Source organism: Ipomoea triloba, chromosome 9 (genome assembly GCF_003576645.1).
Source record: "Ipomoea triloba cultivar NCNSP0323 chromosome 9, ASM357664v1".
Taxonomy (NCBI): Eukaryota; Viridiplantae; Streptophyta; class Magnoliopsida; order Solanales; family Convolvulaceae; genus Ipomoea; species Ipomoea triloba.
Genome location: NC_044924.1, coordinates 20,080,689 through 20,108,306, shown reverse-complemented (window position 1 = coordinate 20,108,306; position 27,618 = coordinate 20,080,689). Strand labels below are relative to the sequence as shown.

Sequence of the window (27,618 nt, the reverse complement as noted above, 5' to 3'; positions counted from 1 at the left end):
ATCGGAGGCCGAAGCCTTGGAAAGAACTATGAATAGATATTGGTGGGGTTTGGGAATGGAGAGAGGGATTCATTGGAAAGCCTAGCTAGAACCGATTATGTGTGCCAAAAACTTATGGTGGCTTGGGTTTCAAGGAGCTCCGAGCTTTCAATCTGGCAATGTTATGAAAACAGGCTTGGAGATTTTTAACTATGCCCCAATCTTTGGTAGCCAAAGTCTACAAAGCCAGATATTTTCCAAGTTCCATTTTTATTGAGGCTTCGTTAGGTGGATGCCCAAGTTATTGCTGGAGAAGTATCATGGCTGCTCACAACCGTGTCTGTAGTGGTGTGAGGCGTAGGATTGGTGAAGGGAAATCAACATTAATCTGGGGTTACCCCTGGCTCCCTGATGACCCAAGTCCAATGGTTCAGACCCCAATGCCTGCCAACCTTAATGGTTCCCTTGTTTCTGGTTTGATTGATGAAGAAAGGAAGGCATGGGATCTCTATATTTTATCTGATATTTTTACCCCTGCGGATGTGGAACGCATTTCAAGGATCCCTATTTCACCCAGGTATGAAGACTCTTGGTATTGGTTTGGTGACCCAAGAGGGTGTTATTCTGTTGAGAGTGGTTATAGGTCCATAATTGGTGACTATGCTAGCCTCCCTAATACTTTTGATAACTGGAACCTCATGTGGAAGCTTAAAGTTCCCCCAAAGTGGAAGATGTTTCTTTGGGGGGCCCTTACTAATGTTCTTCCTGTGACTATGAATTTGCTTTTAAAGAAGGTAGAGGTTGATCCTACATGTCCAATGTGTGGTCTTATTCATGAAGATACAATGCATGCACTTGTATTGTGTGACTATGTTCAACTAGTTTGGAATGAGTCTCATTTATCTACCCCTACCTTGGTTGACACTACTTTTAATTTATGGTTTGTAAATGTGTTGACCGCTATGTCTGAAGAGGATGTTTGCTTGGCTGTGGCAGTACTCTATCATCTCTGGCGTGCCCGGAACAATGCGGTATGGGATGGCTTTCTTCCTGCCCCGAGAAGAGTAATGGTGTCAGCAGCATCCACGTTGCATGCATGGCGGGCTGCAAACTATGGCCAGCTGCTGCCACTACATCAGACCGAGACGGGCAGCACGCCTACCACAGGCCAGCATGGTCAGCAGCCGACACTCATGCTGCCAAGGTGTTTGTTCGATGCGGGCTACCATCTTGGTATGCTCAAAGCGTCCTTCGGAGCAGTGTTGTTGGTGGAGGACGGAGGTTTCTTGGCAGCTTGTGCAGGACCACTACCCGACTGTTTCTCTCCATTCATGGCGGAAGCAGCTGCATGTAAGGAGGTATTATCTTGGCTAAGGAACAGGGGGGTGTCATCGGTTCAAGTTTGCACATATTGTTCTCAACTTAGAGGTGGTTTGGGACCGGGACGGCAACCATATTTCTCCTATGCTGGATTGATCGTGGATGCTTGCAAAGTTTAATGTTTTCATTTGATGTTTGCTTTATTAATTTAGTTCCTAGATCAGCAAATATTATTTCGCACACTTTAGCTTCTGCGACCTTTTCTCAGGCTTGCAATCTGTATTGGGACACCATCCCTCCAGACTCTATTTCTGCTATGCTCTAGTAATCTAAATCGCTTTTTTTGCTCAAAAAAAGTAAGACAATCTCACATAAGACATTTAATTCTTTTTAGTTAAAATATACAGAGTAATATTTTTCTTTGCACTCATAAAAAATAGTACATTTGAACTAAAAAGTATTATCTATGTCATAGTGAGACTATCTTATACCAAACTTATTCAATGTTTTATGTTTGGATGTTGATTGTGCTATATGGATTTGTAGTTTGTGGAGATTTGAATTTTGGAGTTTGTATTAATTGTTGTATACTTGGGTAACTTGGCTATTTGCATTATATTTTATTATTCATTAAATGATGTTTAAGTTTATATTTATCAATGTAAATTTTTTTTTGTTTATTATAGAATGTTTAAAATGTTAAATTTAAAATGTTGAAAATTTTAGTTGGGTTGACCTAATAGGGTTAGCTCGAAAACGAGTGACATGATTTGATTGACGTCCCTAACTAATGTTAATTTTACTGTCGTTGAGAGTTGAGACCCTCTCTTTTGATCTTAATAAGTTGTGGCTTCTTTAATCTTTATCTCCTGACGGTCATCGTCCCTTTTACATTTTATCTCACTTGAATTTTCTACTTTTTAGTATCCTTTATCTTATAATTTTCTTGTCTTCTGCTTTCTTTTGATCTTTGTAGAAGTTGTATTATGTTCAATGCTTTCTTCTGAAGGTCCAATTTAAATCATTTTGATTAGGCACACGTCATAAACTATGTTTAAGTGTTTGAACGAGGTTTGAATCTTTGCCTTAACAAATCACTAGAAATATAATGGAAATTCTATTGAAATATGGAGAATCTAGTTTTCTAATACGGAGTATAACTTAATTATCATCATCAAATTTTATATAATTAATATTATTCATAACAAAAAAATAAAGAGTATTTTTATGAAATAAAGATTTTAACTTTACATAGAAATATTTTAAAAGATTTATTTTCTAAATTAATATTAATATTAAATAAAATAATAAACATAGTAATAAATAGTTTAATGTAGGGTTTGATGTTCTATATGGAAAATAGTGTTAATGCCACATGAGATCCTTCGAATATAGAGGTTTTGTCACGTTTAGTCATAAACTTTTAAATTGACTATCTATGGTCATTCGACTTTCAAATGTAACCATTCGTGGTCTAAGTTAACCACCCATGGTCTTTCAATTTTCGAAATTTAACCAGCTGTGATCCTCTTGAAAGGACCATGACTAGTTAAAATTTAATAGTTGAAGAACCATGGGTGATTAACTTGGACCACAGATGGTAACAATTTGAAAGTTGATGAACCACAAGTGGTCAATTTAATGTTTAGGACTAGACGTGGAAAACCACTATACTCGGAGGACCTCGGATGATATTAACTCTGAAAAATAAGTATAAATGTTTTTTTAAAGGGAAAAAACTCCATTTCTCTTATCAAATTAAAATAATAGCCACATCTAAATACCATCTCAGAAAACAATAAACACCGTGTTTGTTACTACATTTTCTAAATTATGTTTTAATTGATAACCAATGAAAATTAAAGAAGAGAATTGGATAAAGCATGCAAGAGATTCTCTTCTCCCAAAAGATCAACATAGTAGAAATGATTTGATGTCATTAAGAAATTCGAATCAAGTACTCCATTTTAGGTTGGCCAATTACCGGCAAGAAATATGCAGGCTCCGTTAAGGTTGCATGTCGGCCGTTATAAATTATAATGAACTGGGAATCTGAGATGAATATAATCCCAATACTAACGATTTTTTTATTTTTTTAATTTTTAATTTTTTTGTTTTTGATAATTTCAATTTCCAACTTCACTAAATTATACTATCTTAGACCTCAGGAACCAACTCTCAAACTTATGAGTAGATAAATCGAACCAATCTAGTTTCAAAATTCAATGTCAAACGGTATACTTCTGTTCACAAAGAGTCTAACTGAAACTTAAAGCCCCAATATTCATAAAGGATGTTAGGTTAAGTTTCTAAAATTATACTTTATTTTTATTCACTAATGGCTAATTTCTTTTTAAATAATTTCTCTTTACCTAGTTAACTTATAATGCGATAACTAATTCATGAGTATTGACGGTAAATATGTTACCGGAATATATTTAGATAAGTAAATCGTTTATGTTGCTATAATCTCAATACAAAATGTTTAACGTGTCCCTTTCTACTACATGGTTTACTATTTATACTATGAACGTAAAGGCTCTTCTAGTGAGTGTAACGGAGCATACCTTGAGTGATGGGTTCTTGAAATGGGGAACCGTTAGAGTAATTTTCCTTTGCAATGTGTCGGTACAACTGGTGACCATTTGACTTCCATGTGTCCGCCTGCTTGCCTGTGATTCCGGATCGGGTATTTACCAAATTACCCTGTCACCAGTCCTTACTCCCGAGCCGACGAGAGTGGTCGAGGTGGCTTGGGAGTAATAACTTGTATCAGCTATAAATTCTTTAAGTTATTAGGAATCAAACTCTTTTATTATATGGAAATCTCAGGATTTCCTTTATCTTTTCTATTTTCCAAATATTTTCTAATCTTCCAAATATTTTTTCCTTCCTTTTTTTTTTATGGCATCCCTTGTCATATAAAATTCTTTATTCTAACAATTTGTTTACCACTACTTCACGTTTCTGCCCTGGTATGCTTCTTTTTTTATACTATACTTTTATTTTTTATTTATTTTATTATATAATTTTTTTTGAACCCTGGCCAAGGCGGCTTTCAGCTGCGGCCATGGCGACGACCCTGGCCTCGGCTGCTACTTTTTTTGAGTGGTTTCTCGCTTGTTGACAGGTTGGTTCTCCTCTTCTTCACTGACCAGGATATTCTCCCTAATTATAGATGTGTTTTTCGATGCTGATGATCTCCCTTCTTCCGATGATGATGAGGAGTATTTACCAGATGATAATGACCTTACTACCTCTTTTAAAAATTTCCCTCATATTCCTTATACTCATGGCCCCTCGCCTTCAAATTTACAAGTGCCAAAAACTCGTCAAAAAAGGAAGAGGCGCGTGGCCCCCCATTCCCCCCTTGATAATTCTCCTATAGCGTTAATACGACCTCAATTAGATCCCCAAGATTTGAAGGATACCCAAGGTGTTGTTGGTCCTAACATTCTCACTCTCAATTCCGATCTTGACGCCAATATTATGAATCATCCTAGAGACACATATTTTGGAGTTCATATTTTATCCATGCAGCTAGGGCTTAGGTTTCCTCTCCATAGTTTCCTTATAGAGTTTCTGAATTATTACGAGATAGTCCCAGGTCAACTTGTTCTGAATGGCTACCAGGCAATTGTTGGTTTTCTTTCTGTTTGCCGAGAGAGGGGGGGGGGTAGAGTCGTTCTCCTCCTCCGAGGGTAAAGGTTTTGTTGTTATTTCCTTCAGACCCCGTCTCAAGCTTTTTGACGATCATGCTACTTTTAATAAGGTGTGGAAACCAAAATTTATCTTCTTCTCTCTCGGTTGTCCACCCCTGTTTGCCGTTACGTGGGGATCCCAAGTCAGGTGCCACCCACCTTTAGATAAGAGTCCATCTGTGAGTAAGGTTGTAGTTAAGATGAGGAAGGTTGGTCCTCTAAAGATTGCTAAATATACTACCGAGTAGGAGTTCGCAAAGTTGAGTTTTTTGATGACTCGACCAACTGCCCTTGATTCAACCGGTATCCCTCTACTGTTTGCGACTCTTGACTTTTTCCTTAATTGCTTATTCTAACCGTGTTTTCTTTGTAAGTGTCATGTCTTCGAGATCAGACCGATATTTGTCGCGGCTTGCACAAAATCCTCCGATCTTTGAATAATGTTTAGACACTTCGCTATTTTTTATCACCTCGCTACTTTTTATAACCTTCAAACGCTAATAAATAATTTTTTATTTACGTTTTCGTGTTCTCCCTTTTTTTTTAGGCGGAGGGCACCTTTTGCGCACGGCCTGGACTTGGGGCTAAGGTACCACCTTGGCTGCGGGCTTCAGTCAAAACCTTTTTTTTTTCACTGCACGAGCTTGCAATTTTTTACTGCACTTTTGACTTTATCACGTATCCATATGAAGAAACAATAATTTATTAGAATAAATTAATCTTGGTGGACCATGATTAATACTACACTGATAATATTTGATTAAATGCTCCGAGTTCGATATCTTATCGACCATTTTGCCTCCTACTGTTTTCAGCTTGTAAGTTCCTAGGCGAATGACTTCGTCACCCACTTTTTTAGCGAACTTGCCTCCTTCTAAGGGCTGACTAGGTTTTCTTTTTCACAATACGTAGTCACCTACTTGAAAATACCAGGGTCGGACCCTTGCATCGTGATTGGACTTTAGCTGAATGTTGTAGTTCTCCATCCTGCAAAATGCCGCATTTCTCTTTTCATCTAAAAAATTAAGATCTACCCCTTGTTGGAGTTCATTTTGGTCCGGCTCGTATTCTTCCACCCTCCTACTTGGTACCCTACTTCCACTAGAGCCCGAGCCTCGAATCTATAAGTGAGGGCGAACAAAGTTTCCCTAGTGGCCCTCATCAGCGTTGTGCTGTAGGACCAAAGGATATTGTCATGTTCTTCTACCTATGCTTTGCTAGCTACCTCTAATTTCTTTTTCAAGTCATCAAGGATGGTTCTATTCACGTTTTTCACTTGACCGTTTGTTTGAGGATAAGAGACCGCTACTTGGCTATGCTTGATGCCTCGCTCTGACAAGAATTCTGAGAATTCCATTGCTTCAAACTGGCGCCCATTGTCCGTAATCACTTGAAGGGGGACACCGAAGTGGCATAAGATACTCTTTTCAAGAAACATTTTGCACCTTACTACTTGATGCTAGAGAGAGGCTCGACTTCTACCCATTTAGAGAAGTAATCAACAATGACAATGGTGTACTTCCGGCTTCCAGAGCCTGTGGGGATCGCTGTGCTCACATGAGTATACTTGGTTGCGGGTCGACCTGGTAGCGTTTGGAACTCTTGACATTTAGGGCACCGTGATGTTTGTAGTTTAGTGTGAGGTGAATGAAGGTGGTAAAACGAGGAAGAGGTTCCCCGAGTGTCGTGTTCTCAAGGATGACAACTTGGAACTGAATTATGAATTGGCATTTAGGATGTTAAGAGGCAAGAGTTACAAGAATTGCTAGAAAACAAATGAATCATTGAGGAAAAGGTAAGCAATGTTAAAATTAAGGAAAACAATGAAAGAAACAAGGGAATGGATGTGCTATTTAGATCTCATGCTTGACAACCTACTGGGTGTTCTAGGAAATGTGACTCGGACTCAATCAAGGGAGCCCCCGGCACCATCACCGAGTGGCGCCACACTCCGGATTCCCGGTTCCTCATTCGGATGGGGCATTTTATCGACCACTTGGTCAACCACTCCTCCCAGGCCTCATCCTTCCGGATCAAGGGCGGGGATGTGGTCAATTAGGACTCATGTAGATCCGCTATTGTGCATGCTACACTTCCCCTAACTTGGCTACCTATTGTGGTCATAAATAGGGACCAATCAATCCATACATCAACCACACATGTGACATGACATAAGAACCCTAAATCAACATTTCTAGAATCAAATGGAAGAATTGTATCGAATCAAGCACAATAACTAGATTGGAACATCCAATCCCCAATCTACACTAGCTAATCATTATCAAAATCATAAAAGCAAAGAAAAACTTAACAACAATGAAATCAAATTGAAATTGCAAAATGGAATTAAAGAAATGAAAGTAGAGTAGAGATTACCAAGCTATGTGAGTCTTCTATTACATTTTGATCTTCAATCCATCCAATCAATCTAGATCTATTCCCTACCTAAAGAAATCTAGAACTAAGAAAAGGGAAAATTCCCCTAAGGGAAAGGGAAAGGAAAATTAGATCTAAAAGTGGTGGATCCCCCCTAAAAATGTTAGGGATTGATTTAAATAGTCACTGTGACACCCCCAACTTTTTCACGCTGAGATAGGCATAACTTAAATACAAAAGCTATAAATCTCATAACTAACCATATAACATAGCGGAAGCATTTAAAACTTAATGGGTGTCATGCCACACCTAGATTAAACCAATTCTAGATGCACAGGCTAAAATCCATAAAATACCAATCCAAAACATAAAAACAGCTGTAAGAGTCAATACAGAATCCATACTAAGGCACACAGTCCCAAATGTCTAAAACAAATACTAGTCTAAGCATAGCAAATATAAGAACTATCTCTATCACGCTCTCGGCTCAGACTACTCCATACCTGGAAAACAGTTTAGGAAAACATTAGCAAAAGAATGCTAAGCAACCAACAACTCACACTCGTGAGAAAATACATAGTATAATATGATTTGTAAATAGGTTTACTCACACGTATAGAATATACGCACCAACGAACTATTCTTTATTTAAATCAGAAGACTCAACAACAATAAGTTGAATAAGTCACAAACCAAGACTCTTCCAACGAAACCAATATCCAATACGAATATACAAGTCAACGAGTCTATAATCAAGAGACTAACTGAACCATAAATCCAACAGAACACTCACAAAGGAACAACAAGATATCAATTGAGATACAAACTCAGCCAACTAACTACAAAGGAAACCAACCAATCTACAATACCGAGAATAGAATCCCAACTACAACCTCCAAACCACCATACCATCCCTCCTACCAACCACCAAACCAAAGTTAGGACACAGAGGAATAAAGCCCAACCACAGAGGCATGAAGCCCAACCACAGAGGAATATGATGCCCATTACTACAAAAGCGCAAAGCCCAACCATAGAGGCAAATGATGCCCATTACCACAGAGGCAAGTGATGCCCACAGTTAGTTCCACAGAGGCACAAGCCCACAGTTAGTTCACCCTCAACAAGCCAAAAGATACTCAAAAGACTCAAGGTCTCCACATACCAAACTTAGACTCATTCTCCCAAGAATTATTTCACCAACAGTTCTCAACTCAGGAAAATGAACACAGTATATATGTTCAGACAATAGCCAAGGAATAAACCAACAATACTAAATCCACGAATCAAGACAAATGAACCAAAGCACATGAATAAATACTACATAACCAAGGTGAAATACTCAACAACATACCCAAGACATGTTCAAGAATCAGGGATAAATCAACAAGACAACAGATCAGTGAAATAGCTACTGGAAACAGAACCAAGATTGACCTAGCGGAACGTCCCGGTAGAACACCCTGCACCGCTACTCTCCACCGCACGAAGGGGCGGATCCCCCCAACGGATCGCCACCCTCCACCGCACCATACCACCCTTACACGTACGGAACACACTGGCGGGACACATTATACCGTTGGTGTGCACCGCAAGTGCACTCTCAACGCACCAAAATCCCAGACATAACAGAATACACGATGAACTAATCCAGAATAAGAAACATGCTCAAAATACACAGATTACACATCTCAAAAGCTAAATAAATCATGGAATCCATAACAAGAATTACTCATACTCAAGATACAAAGGATAATGAACACAAGTCCAATAATCCACAATATAGGTTCACAGATCATCAAAACAAAGCTAAAACCCCAAGAAATTCACAGGATTCCAAACACCAAGTAATATACATAGATCATTAGTGAAAATAGGTTTAGTGAGACATGGATGATTACCTCTTGAAACTCTACTCAAACCAAGCAATCTCCAACCACCTCACAAGCCACCACCTCCTTCTTGATCATCTTTTCCCCAAGAAAGATCCCCAAAAAAATATAATGAGAACTTATAAAAGACTATGAAATCATGATGAGAAATGATGTCTTCCTAAGGAGAAATACTTACCCAAGTGCTATGGTCCCTAAAAGAGCAATCTTTAAAATCTTGAAGAAATGAAGGGTAGTATATGCTTAGGGTTCTTAGAGGTGAAAGAGTAAAAGGAAATGTGTTTTGCTGGAAAAGGAAAGAGCTAGGATTATTAGTACAAGGCTTTTTATATGAGTGGAGGAAAATCATTACATACACAATATATGTATCATATTACGGTGTTAAAATAAGACATGAGCTTATTTATAAGAAATGGGTCATCCACATTCAATACCAATTTAATGAATGTAAACATGGTCCTTCCAAGATTGGGCCATTAAATAATTAATATACTTATAAGGAATAAAAAGGTCCAAATGAAGAATATCCCTTATAAAATTAAATCAAGGAATCGGGCCTTTGATTAAATAAATAATTCCGAATAAGAAATATATCTCTATTAAAAGAACGGAACCCAATTAAATTAAATTAATTACACGGTAGAAACAATTACCGGGCTTCAAGGCTTGAATTAAATCCGGGGTATTACAGTCACCACAAAGCCAAATCCCATTTTTGCCCTTAATGATGCGCTCAACGTGTGGACCCTAGGCATGGAACCCTACTGGAATTATTCCATGTGTGTTCCACGCATGGAGGAGAAAATCCGGCGAAAATTCCGATGCGTACGAGGGGGAGTATGATCGTACGTAGCCTCGTACATAGCCTAGGATCCACAAGCGAAGTGTTCTCGTTGCTTCTTTCCTTGGCCTCCGGTTTCCTCTAATCCTACAAGAATTGCTTTGAAACACAACAAAAGATAAAGTTTTGCAAGAATGAACACATCAAAGCTTATTACACACTAATTTGATCACAAATGGGCATAAATGTTGCATTTAAAGTTCTCAAACCGAACCTTTTCCTAACTACTTTTGGCGCTTATCAAAGTTTCCACACTTTAACTCTTTCTTGCCCTCAATCAATTCACAATCTAAACACTACTGATTTAAGCGCCAAAATAGTTATGCAACTCAATAAATTGATCGGTCAAGTGATGCTAGGGTGTAATCGACTGGCGAGGGTGAAATCCCCCACACTATCTACCAAAAGTGCTAATCATGTGTCTTTCAATTTGAAAAAGTATGCCAAGGAAGCAAAAATCTCTAAAGGTCAAATTCAAGTACAAGAAAACCAATTCACACCTTTTCAAGCATGCAACACAATAGGGGTTCACCTTTCATTTTGTAAGGGCCTTTAAGTCGATCCTCCTAGTGGGAACAATGTGTACACTATAACCAATCGTCCAACCTAAACACCAAAGCTCTTTTGCGTTAAAATAAATGAGGTAAGGGCATGGACCACTCACCGCCATGGCTTGGGCGGTCACTCTTTCTTCTCAACCCCCTTGGAGGCTCGGATCACGTCATCGGGCACCTGACTACACATGGCTCCATGCTTTTTCGAAGTTCAATGCAATGGATACCCGAATCCAAGCGGGGTGGCTCACCTCCTCTCAATTTTCTCATCTTCTAGGATCTAGTCGGGACAACCGACTTCACGTAGATCTCTATGCTTGTTTGAAGAACGGTGTAATGGTTGCCCCAAATCCTAGCAAGACGGCTCGCCTCGGATCTTATCTCTAGGAGTGGCCATTATCTAGCCTTTTTCTCATTTCACCGAATCAATCCCTCATGCCTTTTTCTAGGGAATCGGGATTTACTCACATTTCTCACCTTAGGCTCACCTTTTGCCCCATGCCCTACCAATTTTAGTCCATTTTCCGGGCTTCGCTTGCATTATATTTCTCAAGTTAAAGGGTACGCACTCCACTTCGAAAGATCTTTCACTAAGGTTCTAAGAAAAGAGAAATGCCCATAAATTCATCTAAGTACAACATAATTGAATTAAAACTGAATAGATCATGGTGGTTGCACATCATCATGCGACATGTTGTCCCCTATGTATCATGAGTCAACCTTAATTCAAAACTTCACTTCTTGAGAGGGGGTGGGTTCGAGCCTCAGTGGAGGCGATATTGGCTCTTTGTGCTTCATTTGGTTGAAAAAGTAGCTATGAACAGATACTACATTGTAACAGAGTCAATAGTACTAAAAAATAAACTATTATCAAATTGTTATGAATAATAACAACAATAGTAATAATAATGTTGTAAATGATAATAATAATAGTAAGAACATCAGTATAATGGAATTAGAAGGAGGGAGAATTCATTTCTCTTGTATTCACATCTTTGATCAATTGTACAAAGGGGGTGTGGGTTTATATAGCATCAATCTTCCCCTCTAAACGTAGAGCAGCAAACAGTGTGCACCAAACAAATGTTTTACCCGTACCTCCGTAAACCGTAGACAAAGAAAAATCCTCCATTAACACTAGACACAACAGTCAAAACCTGATCGTAGACATGTCGGTGCTCATCAGTAAGTTTTACAACCATCAAGTCATGTTCCTTGCGCAATTGATCTAAGTCATATGACAGTTCTTCCAAAATCAACCGATTTTGCAAAGTTTCAATTTGAGACCAATCAGGTATCGGCATATGAGGGTAGTCCTTCAAACTTTGATTCCACATAGACAGAAGTTTCTCGACCTCCATCAGACCGTACAATATTTTTCTCTGATCTGTCATACAGACATCTACAAAGCAAATCATAATCATAATTTTAAAACACTTGTACATTTTTGGTTTACGAAACCCAAAAATTGAAATAAAATAAGAAAAAATACTAAATATTTTCACCAAAAATTACAACAAACCTTGATTTAACGTTGCACAACGCTATCGATATTCAGCATCTTCACATAGATACTCCCAAGTTGCATTCCATACTTTTTCTGGATGGCTAATCGATTTCGACGTAAGCAATGTAACAAATAAGCGGCGTAATGCATTAGCAGTTGACCACTGGCTAGCTACTAATATTGCATCAATATATTCTTTCTTATCATAAATCAACCCACGCGCATAGCATGCATCACGAAAACTCATATACTGGGTACCATTAAATATACACAGATCTTCAAAACTGGTGGGACCACGAACCAAATTCAATAAACACCGAAGATAAAGATCTCCCCAGATCCAGGAGGCACATAGAATAGTCACCCAATAGAAAAACCCAGCTTTCTAGGTTGCCACTCGCGTTCTTTCCGCTTCCATACAAAATGGATTGGCATTTCCCTATAGGTCAACTTTCGAGCATTGGGATATTTCTTATTAGCTTCAAACCAAGCTAGGAACTTATTGTTCTTAATTGTATCTCTTTGGAGTACATCTAACACAAAAGCATCATCATCAAACACAATACTTTGTTCATTTGGCAGATGGAAACTCAAACGCTCAACTGCAGGATTTTGGAATCGAATGTCATAAGCAAACAGACGCCATGCAGCTTCACAAGGACAAATATAACGATAATCGTAGTACATATTAATCTCATCTATGACTTGATCCTTATCTGTTGACTCAGCAGTCTTATAGAATTGGGCTGTGACCCTATCATTTCCTTTATTAACATATTTGAATAAGTATTTGATAGATCACGATTAATTACACCACTCCACATTAGTATGTGCTTTGTACTTCATTAACAAATACCTGTTATGCGGCACAACATATCTGTTATCCAACTCAACACCACCTTTCAAAACTGTGTTACCATTATCTCGTCGCTTGTAAAGAGGATGTCCATTGCAATCAATAATCGATTTATCCATAAATTTCTTTTGGGAAATGCTTAGAACAACGACCCTTAACCATACATGGGCAATTTTTGTTAGCTTCACCACATGGCCCATGTATCATAAACTCTTCAACAACTTGGTAGTACGCAACATCATTATCCTTATTTGGAATTTCAGCAGAGATGATCACATCCACATTGTCAGCAAATGAAGAAGCGTCTGTGCGATCAAGGAATAGAANAAAAATAATTCAAGTTGTTTAAAGGACTAATCAAATTAACAACTAAAACGGTATATACCTACAACAATTTTTTCCAGAAACAATGCCTGATCGAATTTCTTTAATAGGAGCATCCAATTTCATCTTAAATACATGACACAAAATATCTGGACGATCTTCGGGATTCAAATTTCTACATTCCAAAAACCGTTTTATCTCTGGCCACTTTGGATTGCACGTAAAAGTGATGAATATATTTGGAAAACCTATCCAACCACAAATGGTCATTGCATCTTGGTAATTCTGCACCATGTAACGTGCTCCACCAGTGAAAGAAGATGGTAATATAATTCGCCGACCTTGAGTTGTAGGTGCAATTTCCCCACGCGTTAAAGCGTCAGACAACCCTTTATATGACCCGCACCGCAAACTTTGTTGATGAGTGCGAATGTACAGAAGCCTGCCAGATTCAACTATCGTATATGAATCAACCAAGAATTGCTAGAATAGCCTCCTCGCGAATAAAAAAAAGTGATATCTCACTTAGCCGATCGTGAATATGGAAGGCGACATATTCCAGTATCAGAGCTTGGATCGACAATTAAAAAAATGTCCTCCCGATACCCGTCCTCACCATACAGAAACAACAACAGGTACTGCAATGGCAAATAAGCCGGATTCAGCTTGGTAATCCTCTTAAGCAAGCCCATTTGCATTTCTATATCTCGCTCAGCCATCATCGGGTCTAAATTACCAACCACTATAGCCGCGACTTCAGAAATTGTAGGCAAGTTGTAGTTACTCATATCCTGATTTCGTTTACCAAGCAATTTCATTTTAACTTCAACAGATGGATTTGTAAGTATTGCATTTCGAGCCATCCGAAAAGACTTAACTAACACATTATTGGCATCCAATGTTGCTTGCAAATCCAAAACAATATCTTTTTCGAGATCATGGCATTTTTCATTACCCCTAAATAAACATATTTTAACCACCATTTTTAAGTTAAAAAAACCATAGAAAAATAAAAAAGAAATTAAATAAATTAAATAAATAAATACATACACAATTATTAAATTATATACTTATATAATAATTATATAATTATATAATTATAAAATAATTATATAATAATTATTATTATTATTACATAATGAAACAAAAACGACACTATTAAATTACAAGACACAACATACCTTACTGAGTTCAATCTATTAAAGATTTCATTTTCCGGATTATGAATATAAAGTTGAGCAAATTTTGGTTTACTACCCTCAGGTGGCAATAAACTACCGAGGAAGTGGAAGTTCTGGCCATTCAAACGAAAAACCGGAGGCGCTCGACCTATATTCACATCTCTATCAATACGACTACCCATGGAAGTGAAGTTGAACATATTATTATACGAACGAATGTGTTCCAAGAAATGCCTACTTCGTGCACATGGCTTGAAGAACAATCCCAAATTTTTGGTAGGCGGCATATTTAATTTAGGCAACACTATCTTCCCTTTAGAACAACAACCTGAATATTATGAACCACCAATAACTTTGACATTCTTTAATCTTTCATCACCCCAAAAAAGTGCACCACAAAAAGTGCAACTAAAGATCGGATCACCAACATCAAAATACGCAACTACAACATCAAAAGTTAATGAACAATTAATAATTAATTAATAATGATTAGTGAATGTGTTTCTATTCAGTGTTTATGAAGAGAGGAATACAACGTTTATATACAGAGGGATGAACCATGAACTTAGGTAACCATCATAATAATAATCTAACTAATCCTGAAGACTCTAACTACTCAATGCACCCCCTCAAGCTGATGGAGGACAGGGGACGACGCCAAGCTTGATACGTATATCAGTAAACCGCGAAGAAGATAGAGCCTTGGTGAAAATATCAGCTAGCTAGTCATGCGTGGAAACAAAGTTAACCTTAAGAGCACCGGTTGACACCTAGTCCTGGACGAAGTGATAGTCAACTTCGACATGCTTCGTCCTAGCGTCAAAAACGGGGTTGGCGCAAAGGTAAGTTGCGCCTAGATTGTTGCGCCAGAGCATTGGAACCGCCGACTACAGTAGGCCAAGCTCACGTAGGAGAGATTGTATCCATACCACCTCTGCAGCAACATCCGCCAGGGCTTTGTATTCTACTTCGGTTGAGGAGCGCGCAACAATGCGTTGTTTTCGTGACACCCATGATATTAAGTTTGGGCCGAGAAAGATCGCGAACCCCGCCGTTGACTTTCGATCAAGTGAACAACCAGCCTAGTCAGAGTCCAAAAATGCATGCACGACTGCAGATGGCGAGGCTGTGAGGCGGAGCCCATGACCTAGAGTCCCTTTTACATATCTTAGCACCCGTGTGAGAGCCGCCCAACGGTCCTGTGTGGGTTTGTGCGTAAATTGGCACAACCGATTCACTACAAAAGATAAATCCGGGCGGGTGATTAGTAAGTACATTAAAGAACCAACTTACTGCCGATATGGTGTGGGATCATCCAATGGGGCGGAGCCATCAGTGGGACTTGAAGTGGTCACCGACATTGGAGTGGCATGCGGTTTGCATGAGTCCATACCAGCTTTGCGAAGAAGCTCTATCATATACCGGCGTTGAGATAAGACTACGGCATATGTACTATAGATCGCTTCAATACCTAAAAAGAACCGTGGTCTGCCAAGATCACGGATTTTAAACGCAGAGGACAATCTTGATAGGATATTTTTAACCAGGCCAGCATCATTACCAGTAATAAGATATCATCAACATAAACTAGAATGTAAGCTCGCAATTGTCCTGAGTCATAAATGAATAAGGATACATCTGTTTTGGAGGGGCGAAACCCAACTTGTATTAAGTAGTTATTGAGCCGTGTAAACCAGGCACGTGGGGCCTACTTAAGGCCATATAGAGAACATTGTAGCTTACACACGTGATGGGGGTAAGCCGAGTTGGCATAGCCTGGTGGCTGTCGCATGTGGATATCTTCTGTAATGTGCCCATTTAAGAAGGCGTTGTGGACATCTAATTGCCGCATAGTCTATTGATTGGAGATCGCAAACGACAAGAGAAGGCGTATAGTGGTCGGTTTGACTACTGGGCTATATGTTTCAAAATAGTCTTCCCCAAGTACCTGGTTGAATCCCTTGGCTACTAGCGGAGCTTTGTACCTTTCAATAGTGCCATCGGCTTTCCTCTTAACGCGGAAGACCCATTTACAACCTATGATGTTCATGTCTTGCCTCGCCAGCACCAGCTGCCAGGTTTGATTGTGCAAGAGTGCATTGAACTCCACATCCATCGCATTGCGCCACTATGGTAGTTTGATGGCTTGCGAATGATAGGTGGGCTCGTCATCATCAGCCGAGGCCACCAAGGCCGTTGGAGTGCGACGTTGGACGCATGTCGTAGTGCGGAGGCGCATAACATGAGTCCGAGCCGTGGGTCGTCTCTTCCGTGGGCGAGTTGTTGTATTGGAAGAGGTCGTCGGCTAAAGAGACGATGTGGCATTAAAAGATGATGAAGAGGGCGGGACTTGCATCTGTGGCGCGGGAGGATGGTGCGTGAAGATGGTGCACCCAACATTGTAGGTTGATGGATTTGTGCACACACCCAAGGCATGGAGGGCGCAACGGCGATGGCTGAAGAACTAGGTATCTCACTTGGTGGTTTAGAAAAAGGGAACACTTCCTCATTGAAACGGACATGCCTGGCGATATAAACACGACCCGTGACTGTGTCTAAACACCTGTAACCACTGAAAGAGTCGAGATATCCCAAGAAAACACATGGTATAGAACGATAATCCATTTTGTGTCTATTATATGGGCGTAGACATGGAAAACATTCACACCCGAACACACGTAGCAAGTTGTAATTAGGAGACTTGTGAAACAGACACGAATATGGACAAGTATTCTGTGTAACAGAGGACGACATTCGATTTATCAAATGTACCACGAACTCAAAAGCGTAAGACCAATATTTATGCGGGACTTGACTGTGGGCAAGTAAAGTTAGGCCAGACTCAACAACATGGCGGTGTCAGCGTTCCACACGGCCATTTTGCTCGTGCGTGTGTGGACAGGACTACCTGTGTATAATTCCTGCGGCAGTGAATACGACGTGTAGTTTGCGATATTCACCACCCAGGTCTGACTGAATACATTTTATAGGACAGGAAAAATATTTTTCGACCATAGCACGAAATTTATTAAATATTGAATATATGTTAGTTTTCAATTTCATCGGATAGTACCAAATGTAACGAGAGAAATCGTCGACAAACAGTACAAAATATCGTGAGCCATCAACTGACGGGACCGGTGATGGTCCCCAAATGTCCGTGTACACTAGTTCAAGAATGGATTTACTGGAGTTCTCAACGCGTTCAAGTGGGAAGCGCGCAAAATTACCCATTTGGCACGTAGTACATATGTTATTAAGAGAACGAAAAGACCCCCTAACGGGAGATCTAGAAAGAACCTGACGAAGTACTCGAAGGTGTGGGTGACCAAGGCGACTATGCCAAACTTCTGGGGATGCTCTAGCAGACATAAAGGCCACGGGAGACGACGTATTCAGTGAGTACATCCCACCTTGGCTGGGACCACTAAGCAGAACCTGATGGGTGATACGATCCTTCACAATAAAATGAGAGGGATGAAACTCGAAGTAAACATTGTTGTCATTGGTGAATTTGTGCACAGACAATAAAGAAGCACGCAATTTTGGTACATGCAGGATGTTATTGAGAGACAGTGACCATAACTTTGAGGATATAGAAACTGAACCCGTGTTCAAAATTGACAAACTTGATCCATCACCAACTCGCAGAGTTTCGTTGCCATGATAGGTCTCTACGTCGTGGAGGCTATCAGCATGTGGTGTGGCATGGGAGTCTGCTCCTGTGTCGGGAAACCACACATTGGAAAAAGGCACAGAGTGCAAGTCATCTTGAGACTGTTGGTAGGCCATGTTTACATGTGGCGGAGCAGCAACGTGAGAAGCTAGCGGTGCAGGTGGCGGCCTCTGTCCGGACGTATCGACGAAACGACAATAGCACGTGATGGCGGTATGTCCGGGAACGTCACACAACTGGCAACGCACACCCCCACGCCCCCTCTGGCCTCTTCCTCGCTGCCCTCTATAGTGGCGTCCACGTCCGTGACTGCCTTCATGGTGCGAGCGCTGGGCCGACGACGGATGCTGAGCTATCAACGCCGAAAGTGGTGGAGGGAGTTGCGCGCTGGTATCTTCTGGAAACAAGTATTGATGCGTCGACAGAAGATCCGCCACCTCTAGAATGGTCAAGGGGGCACTCTTCGTGGTATGCGACGCGACGAGGCCACGAAACTCCGCTCGAAGTCCCCGGAATACGTGCAAGTTTTGCTCATCAAGGTCAATCGGACGTCCGGCCTGCGCAAGCTGTTCAACAAGGACTTGTGCCTTGCCCAGATAGTCTGCCGGCGTTAGGTCTCCTTGGCGCAGATTCTGTAGTTGCGTGAGTAGGCTTAAATATCGCGCTCGCGAGGTCAAACTAAGAGCGGTTTCGACCGCCATCCAAACTGACCGTGAGGTGGAATGACCAATGGCCAAGTATAGAACCTCCTCTACAAGCGATAAAATGATCATGCTAAGGATTGACTGATCCTGTTGGATCCACTGAGCACGCAGTGGATTGGTGACCGGAGGCGCGGAAGAGGTTGACGCGACAAACTCCGGTGGACATGTGTTGGAGCCATCAACAAACCCGTAAAAGTTCTAGCCTCGTAAAAAAGGCACAAGTTGCGTTTTCCAAAAGAGGTAATTAGTGGCAGTTAGCTTGATGGACACGTAGTGGTGCGCTTGTGCAGCATATTTGGGGTACGGGATTCAAGCACCTTGACAGTGGTCACGGTCCGGCTTGAAGAATACATTGGGGCTTCATTCTGAACCGGTGGTGGGGGTTGGTTATTTTGGTCTGCCATAGGATCGGAGTAGGCTGATACTAGATTAGTGAATTTGTTTCGATTCAGTGTTTATGAAGAGAGGAATACAACGTTTATATACAGAGGGATGAACCATGAACTTGGGGTAACCATCATAATAATAATCTAACTAATCCTAAAGACTCTAATTACTCAATAATAATTAATAAATAGTCTAAAACATTGTTCTTCTAAATAAAGTCAAAATATTTACGACATATAAAGAAAATAAGTTTTTTAAAGCACAATAACGAATAAAATTCATTCACTAACCTGGGTTGCCACAACTAAAATTGGGATAAGCAGAAGATAAAAGACTTGCAATTGAAGGACTTTGATCGTTGTGGTAGTTCTAAGAAAAGTAAGGGTATTGCTGTGAACGAAGAAAAGTAGTCTGTTCAATGTAGCCTTAGTGTTAAGGTTATGATTTTTGGCTTTGGTTTTTTGGAGACTTGGTGCTTTTAAATCTCATATTGTATTAGTATGCTATTTACTATGTAGCAGATCATTTTGGTGTTTTGTGGTTGGTTGATAAGGCCTTGCAGTAGCTTGTACTAGGTATTTTGGCTGTAATAGTATGTAATGATTTTGTGGTAACTACAGTAAAGTGTTTTGATAAGCACTTTACTCAGTTACCTAACGAAGTCCTGTACTCATGTAACCATTATTATATGATCATCCTTCTTAACTTGGTAATGTAACACTCTGCAGTGGCAACTAAAATAATCATGTAACATATGATGATTTACAAGTGAAGCTAAACATTTAACAAGTATTGTCCTTCTACATAAACATCAAAATTAACTTTGTTTTTATAGAACCAAGTTTCCTATTTGAATAGAGGCTGAGATTAAGCAAACACTGTGGTTCATAGTTCAGTGGGATACTTGAGATATAAAACAATCATGAGATATAGGTTATAGTAAGTAAGAAGAACACTTTAATCTTCTTCAATTGGATGTAAGGTTTTTGATAAAAAAAAAACTCAACTGCGTGGAAAACAAACTTAATATTTAAGTTTTATAAAACAAATTTGTAAGTAATAAGAGAACTTACAGTTTAAAAAAAAAGGAGAAAATTTGTAATATGCATTTCTTAACTAATTTAAGTCAATTACAATCATGTATAGCACAATGTCAAGTTACATTTTCAAAGAACAATTTAATTTGTGTCTATTCAAACAGATAACTATTCTTTTTTTAAAATAGTCTTTGAAAATAGGCTACCATATAGAAGAAGATAAAATAGTTGGGTAAAATTGGATAAGTATGGTTTTGTTAAAAATTTGCTTGGACTGTCCTTTCAAAAAAAAGTTAGTTTCAATTTCTTTAAGATTTGAATTTCATAAAATAATTAAAATAAGCCTTTCCAGTTAAGAAAAAAGCCTAAAATTAAATCTGTAAATTTTGAAAGTACATTTAGCATAAAAAATATGGACTCTTATTCATTTTCTTAAATTACAGTTTAGTCAGTAAGTAAAAAAAATTTTAAAAGGTGGTTCTAATATGCTGCACGATTATACGGGAACATTGCAAAATGTCATAAATAAGAATGCAAAGTTGTTTGTTAAATGTTTTTGTGTGCCTGTCACATCCAAAAAAATGGCATCAGACTCCTTTGTCATTACTTACCCAAAGTTGTTAGTATTATTGTAGATTATTGATGGATTAGTTGAAAAATCTATTCTGTTTCATTCCAAGAAGCATGAACACTTGTAAAATACATATTACTTTTTGAGTAAATTACAAGGTACACAAAAACCAAAATAGATATAGATATATATTTTAATAATTGGTCCTACACCTATCCCTACTAACATGCATTAATTGTTGATGTTAAGTTTTGACTTTCTACATTGATACTTGAAAGGATGTTCTACTCATCTATTTTGAATTCTATGCTATCTATATATCATAGCATTTAAGGCACTAACTACAAATGCTCTCAAACAAATATTAGATCAACAAATTCAAATTCAATGAGAAAATTGAATTCTTCAACTACCATATACGGTAAAAAGGACAAGACAGTTAGAAGATGAAGGTAATTTCGATTCGTACCTGTGCTTTTTCATTTCAATTAATTAAACCACTTGCGTACTGTTTTGTTGGATGATTTTCTTCTTTTGATCTCTCCTAAAGCTTTGAATATGCAATATAAGAGAAAAATACTGTTTTAACTGCTAATTTATTTACCTATTTTTAATCTTTTTGGTGGGTGGTGGACAACAAATTTATAAGCTTGATGTTTATACAGATAAATGTAAATTAATGGTTTTATTAATTTAAAACATACTAATATGATCCAAAAAATTGTAAAAAATAACATTTTTAACACAGTAATTGACATCTATGAATTGAATGCATCTATCAATTACATCATTCGAATGAATATTTTGACAGATATTAATTCTTCGGACTCCTATATTTGTTCATATATTAAAAAAATCATGATTCATGAATTTTCTGAATATATATACATATATATATATACACACACACACACACACAAAATAATATTTGTCGATAGAAACCCAAGAAAAAAAAAAAAGCAAAAATTATTAATGAAAAATATATAAAGTAAATAGATTAGGGTTTACCTCAGAGATGTGGTTCTTTGTACGCGAATTGTTCTTCTTGGATAGCGGTTTGGTATATGTGAAATCGAGGAACACGAGGTTAGGGTTTGTTGTTTTGTATTGGGTGTGGGTTTAAAAGTATAGAGTGGTGACAATACTAGATGTAGATAGTAGGAAAACCTAGATCAAGGAGCAGGATTTAGGAGATAGTCGTGAAATCTACGTCGGCGAAAGGAATTTAGATTTTTGGGGATTTAATCGCATCGATGTTCTTGTCCGAAAACTACGTCGCCCAGCCAAAATCGATGAAGGATGAAATTCGAGACAGAGGTGCATGGAAGAAGAAAAAAATTGGTGGAATCCCATGTGTAATTTGTGGTCTAAGTTTCCAGAATGGATGAACTGGAGATGAGGACATACGAGCGACTGGATAGGGTTTCGGGCGCAAATTATGCTGTGGACCTGGGTCCAAAACTACGCGTTCTGTCTTTTTTTTATTATTTTAAATTAGTAAACATATTGCTGAATATAGAGTTGTCCAAAAATGTGTGAATGTAGAGGTTTCAAAGTGTGAATGTAGAGTACAGAAATCGTGAATGTAGACTTATGATTGTATGAATGTAGAGTTGCCCAGAAATGTGTGAATGTGGAGGTTTCAAATTGTGAATATGGAGTATAGAAATCTTGAATATAGAGTTATGCATGTGTGAATCTGTAATAGAGTTAAGAAGTTCTAGCAACTTGTATCCCTATAATGTGTGAATGTGGAGTTCTCAAGTTGTGAATATGGAGTATAGGACCTGTTAATATAGAGTTTTGAATGTGTGAATGCATAATAGTGGTAATATAGTTACTAAACATATAATCCTGTAATGTGTGAATGTGGAGTTTACAAATTGTGAATGTAGAGTATAGTGTATGTGAATGTAGAGTTTGTGTTCCACATTTCAGGCCAATATGTTTAGCAGAAAAAAAAAAAGAAAGAAAGAAAGAAAGAAACAAAAAATGGCGTCGTTTTTGGACCCAGGTCCACCTTGTAGGTCCACCTTACCTTACATGGTGGACCTGGGTCCACGGCATAACTACTAGGTTTCGGGACATTGTATACGCTGCTTTTGCTTTTTGTTTCCAGAATGCAAAAGGATGATTTTTTTCTAAGTTTTAGGTTTAGAGTTTTTGGGCTTTATTTAGTGCTTTGGGCTTTGGGTTAAATGTTGGACACAATATTGAGGAGATAGGGCAATGGGTTATTAAAATTGGGCTTTAAATAATATATATATATATATGTGTGTGTGTGTGTGCGCGCGCGCGCGCGCGTGTATGTTTTTGTATATTTAAATAGATGAAGTGTGTAATTATTATATTTAATTTTATATTTTATATTTGATATTATCTTTATGTAAAAAAATAAACATAAATTGTTGTATATAATTATTTTTATTTGTTTGGAAGTATTTATTCCAATTGAATTGGTTTTTTTTATTTCTTTACTATAGTATAAGAGTTGTTATTATGTTTTAAAGTAGTTGTTAATTACATTATTCCCTTTCAAAAAATATTAGTAAGCAATTTGCCGTAATATACGGGCAATATATGACATGAGAAATTGATTATGTGCTAAGAATATGTGATGGTAGTATAGATATCTACTACACTAATAAGAGTCAAAGAGAGTTAGGCCTAAAATGGGTAGAAAAAATGACGGTCAAATTATTTAATCAAATGGATGGTTCAGATGAATTATTTAATCAAATAGATGGTTAAGATAATTCAGATTAATATTATTAATAGAGATTACCTAATTTAACCTTACTTTTATGATTATCCGTTAAGTTTTCCGTTAAATATTCTCTTCTCCGTTAATATTCCGTTAACTTTTAACTTACCCATTAATTTCTATAAGAAATGTCTTAGGTTCGAATCTCATCTCAATCAAATTTGACATAATTAAGTTTCTCACTCTATTTTACTATTATTAAATTAAATAAATTAGTAGCTACAACAAAAAATGATACATACGTATTTCTTTAATTTAGAATTATGTGTCTACAATACCTTTATTTGAAAAAATTATTCATTATCAAAAAATTAAATTAAATAAGAGAAATAATTTCATTAGTTATATTGTATTTATTTTCTCTCATGCAAAGATTCTTTACATTCAAATTTATCAATTGATATTCATTACATTGTCCATTATCTTATTTTTACAATATCTTGTAATTAAATATCAAAGTTATAGTACAAAATAATGTTATATATTTATTTACCAAGTATTTTGTTAATAATATGAAAAAAATTTAAAATAATTTGAACCTAATTATATTAACTACTTGGGGATTGGTTGACAAAGAGAGTACTCAAATAATAACCCAACAAATTGAAGCGGAATCACTCTCTTTTACTCTTATTCAATTAAATAAATTAGTAGTTACACCAAAAAAATGATACATATGTATTTCTTTAATACCATGAAAAAAATAAAAAAGAATAGTTTGAAACCAATCATATTAACTACTTGGGGGATTTGTTGACAATGAAAGTACTCAAATAACTCATTACCCAGCAAATTGAAGCGAGAAACTACCTTTTAATATCTTTAGAATACATAATATTTTCAATTTTCAAATTTTTATTAATTTATTTAATCTTTTTTCTTAAACTAGGGATTTCTTTATCCACAATAACCCATTCAACAATAATAGTTAAACCAAATGAACCCCAAGCAGAACACCTAAAGGAAAGTCCAATGCTCCAATATCATAATCCCATTGCATGACATTGTCAATATGCTACCAACAATAACCGAATTGCAAATAACACACTAGCTACCAACAAAAAGGAAGAGAACAAATAGTAAAGATGAAGACATTGTACAATGACAATGTTACTCAAAAGAGAATTAATAACACTTAGAAAATTTCAAATTAAAAGTAATATTTATTTAGACTATCATTTTTAGACTATCGATTTTACAATGTTGAAAACATTTATTTTAGTAATAATTATAATGAATTTTCTATATTATCTTGGATTCATATACTTTGAGTTAGATATTTAAATAAAAAAATTCGACATTCAATTACCTACGTATAAACTTCTCCTATATAATCTTGCATTGATATACTCTCAAATATTTATTTAAATATAAACATTGGGCATTAACCCATTCGCGCAATGCGCGTATAAAACTAGTCTTATATTAATTTTGAATATTGAATATTCAATTCCATTTAACCATTGTGATTAAATAAACAAATATCCACATTAAAAGTTTTTACATAATAATTGTTTCATTTTAGGATATGTATATTAAATTTATATTTTGTGATATAATATTTCATGTTTATTTAGTATCTATTATTATTTTATTTTATTTTATTTTATTTTATTTCATGAAGTAAAATTGGAGAATGTATATTTCTTTGTATAAAAGTAAAAGTGTAAAAGCTACGTTAATTTGTGCATCTTAGTTAATGTTATATAGTATTCATAGTATACTATAGTCTATAGTGTATACTATATTTATAATATATATAGTATATATACTAATATTTTTGATGTACCTTAGTTTTGTTTAGTTAATTTTACCTTTGTTTTTTTGTTACTTTTTAGGTGCACCATCCACACCAAACCCCTCTTCAAAATCTTCCAAACCAGTCACATTTTCTAAACTAGAGCACTGAGAAACCTCCTCAACTGCCACACAATCTTCCTCATCAAAAGAAAAGAAATCCTATAGCATACAAATTGAGTTCAATAAATTAGTAGCTTATAAAATAAGTCAACAGTACCCTGTTGCGAATCAAACAGAAAAAAAATAAGAAAACATACCCCAGAAACACAATGCCCATCACCAGAAATACCATCTATTTCACTGCCTCCCAACATATTTGAACAATGCTGGGCAAGAACATTTTCATCTCTACAAATGCTAAGAAATGTGAAGGCTGAGTAGTAACTCTCAGCTTGATCCTTTTTCATGAGAATTCTGAATAGCATTGACAACCCATGTAAACATCCCAACTCTGGGGGAATTCCTTTATTCCCCTATAACCAGGCAGAAAAAAGACATTAATCACAACACAACAATTAAAAAGTAAGGAACAAAATAGAATAAATACACTGCCAAACCTCAGGGTATTTAGCCAATAAATCAGACGCAGAAGCATCGACCAAATCAGAGCATTCACGATCCCATATCAGCATCGGGGCATCTCCAGTATCATCAGCTACACGAACTATTACCTTATATCTAACGACTCCTTCATGCCAAAAACTTTTACAACCACCACAAACCATCATTCCACCCTTCTCAATAAGCTTTCTCTTGCAGTAGTTATCCTTGCAAGACACATAATACCAATCTACCACACTCTCTACATCAACAATACGACCCGCAACCCAATACTCCCCAAGTTGCCAGGAAAATTAAACTCATCATCACATAACATTCAAAACACAAACACTGTAAACAATTTTTCATTGCTTGTATACTCACTTATGACCCATTATAGAATAGTTATAGAACAATACACTAATTAAACTATTAACAGTAATCTTATGTGATTATGTTATTTAGTTGTTAAACAAAGCTGCGAATACGTGAAATAGATAGCAATGTTATATGATTCTTTGCTGAAAACATTTGCTTGTATGTGCTATGATCAATTTAATACTACAAGCAGGTGCTTATTGTTTTATTTGTATGCTGCCATAATCACTGACACAAAATAGTTCAGTAAATAAAACCTTAACACCAATCTTATGTGATTATGTGATTTGTTTGTTAAAAACAGCTTCCAATTTGTGATATAAGCAGTCAGCAATTTTCTGAAATTATTTTCTTAAAACAGGTGCCTATATGACATGTGATTATCTGCTTATTGTTAAAAGCACTTCCATTGAAAACATGTGCTTATATGTGCTATAGGTCAATATAGGTAAATATAAGCTAACTTATTTCCCTAAATGCTAGAATGCTCAAACTTAAAGACAGTCATTAGATTTACCTTCTTTTGCTGTAAATTTATTCAATCTGAGTTACCACCAAATCATTACTGCCCTGACTAAAGTCCATATTAGCACCACACAGTCTGCTGCTAGATTGGATACGTCGCAGTGGTGTCAACTTCGTGTTATAGCTAGAAATAGGGGGAAAATTTTAGATTAGAATCATTTAAGGAAACATAACACAACCTCATGATTTGTTAGGTATTTACTGATTTGACATGTTCCTTAGTTCCCTAAACTCCTTACACGAATGGTTAAAAAACAGCTGCGTGGTGTCGAAAGAGCTGCAGATTCGCACCTCACCATCTGCATAAGAAAGTAGGAAATAACTACCCAATAGCAGTGAGAATAAAATAGCAATGGATAGTAAAGCATAGGACACTTACTGTCCATTATTTTAGCTCGGCACAGCTGAATCAACAGTATGAGAGGATCAGCAACAGCAGAGTTAAAATACGAGCTTAGCTCATCAACATGATCATCCCACAAGGTACACTTTACTTGTCTTTGACTGTATACCAATTCAAAAAATCAGAATACAACACCCCATACACACCATTATAAACCAAATTCAGTAGAGATACAAACCTAGTGTCTTCAAGCACAAAATCAATTAGCCTACTCAGTTTACCGGCTATGACCTTCTCAACAGGAGAATAAATCTCAACCACACGCCCAATCACATCTAGTTTTAAGAACAAAACCAATTAGT

General features: G+C 37.2%; 2 protein-coding genes across 2 annotated transcripts in view; one reads left to right on the top strand and one right to left on the bottom strand.

Annotated features, from left to right (window-relative positions):
* The first annotated feature begins 299 nt into the window (after positions 1–299).
* LOC116029703 lies at positions 300–5,437 on the top strand. The gene is made up of 3 exons (XM_031271747.1): positions 300–1,329; positions 4,430–4,953; positions 5,375–5,437. The coding sequence occupies exons 1-3, from the start codon at positions 300–302 to the stop codon at positions 5,435–5,437; spliced, it is 1,617 nt and encodes a 538-aa protein (XP_031127607.1).
* Positions 5,438–25,497: 20,060 nt separating this feature from the next.
* Positions 25,498–27,618, bottom strand: part of LOC116029702 — a 7,527-nt gene continuing 5,406 nt past the window's right edge. The window contains exons 2-8 of the mRNA XM_031271745.1: positions 27,495–27,591; positions 27,293–27,417; positions 27,116–27,212; positions 26,941–27,037; positions 26,028–26,237; positions 25,728–25,943; positions 25,498–25,629 (exon numbers count right to left, since the gene is read on the bottom strand). Of these exons, the coding sequence (XP_031127605.1) occupies positions 25,498–25,629; positions 25,728–25,943; positions 26,028–26,237; positions 26,941–27,037; positions 27,116–27,212; positions 27,293–27,417; positions 27,495–27,591 (974 nt within the window). The remainder of the gene's footprint in view (positions 25,630–25,727; positions 25,944–26,027; positions 26,238–26,940; positions 27,038–27,115; positions 27,213–27,292; positions 27,418–27,494; positions 27,592–27,618) is intronic.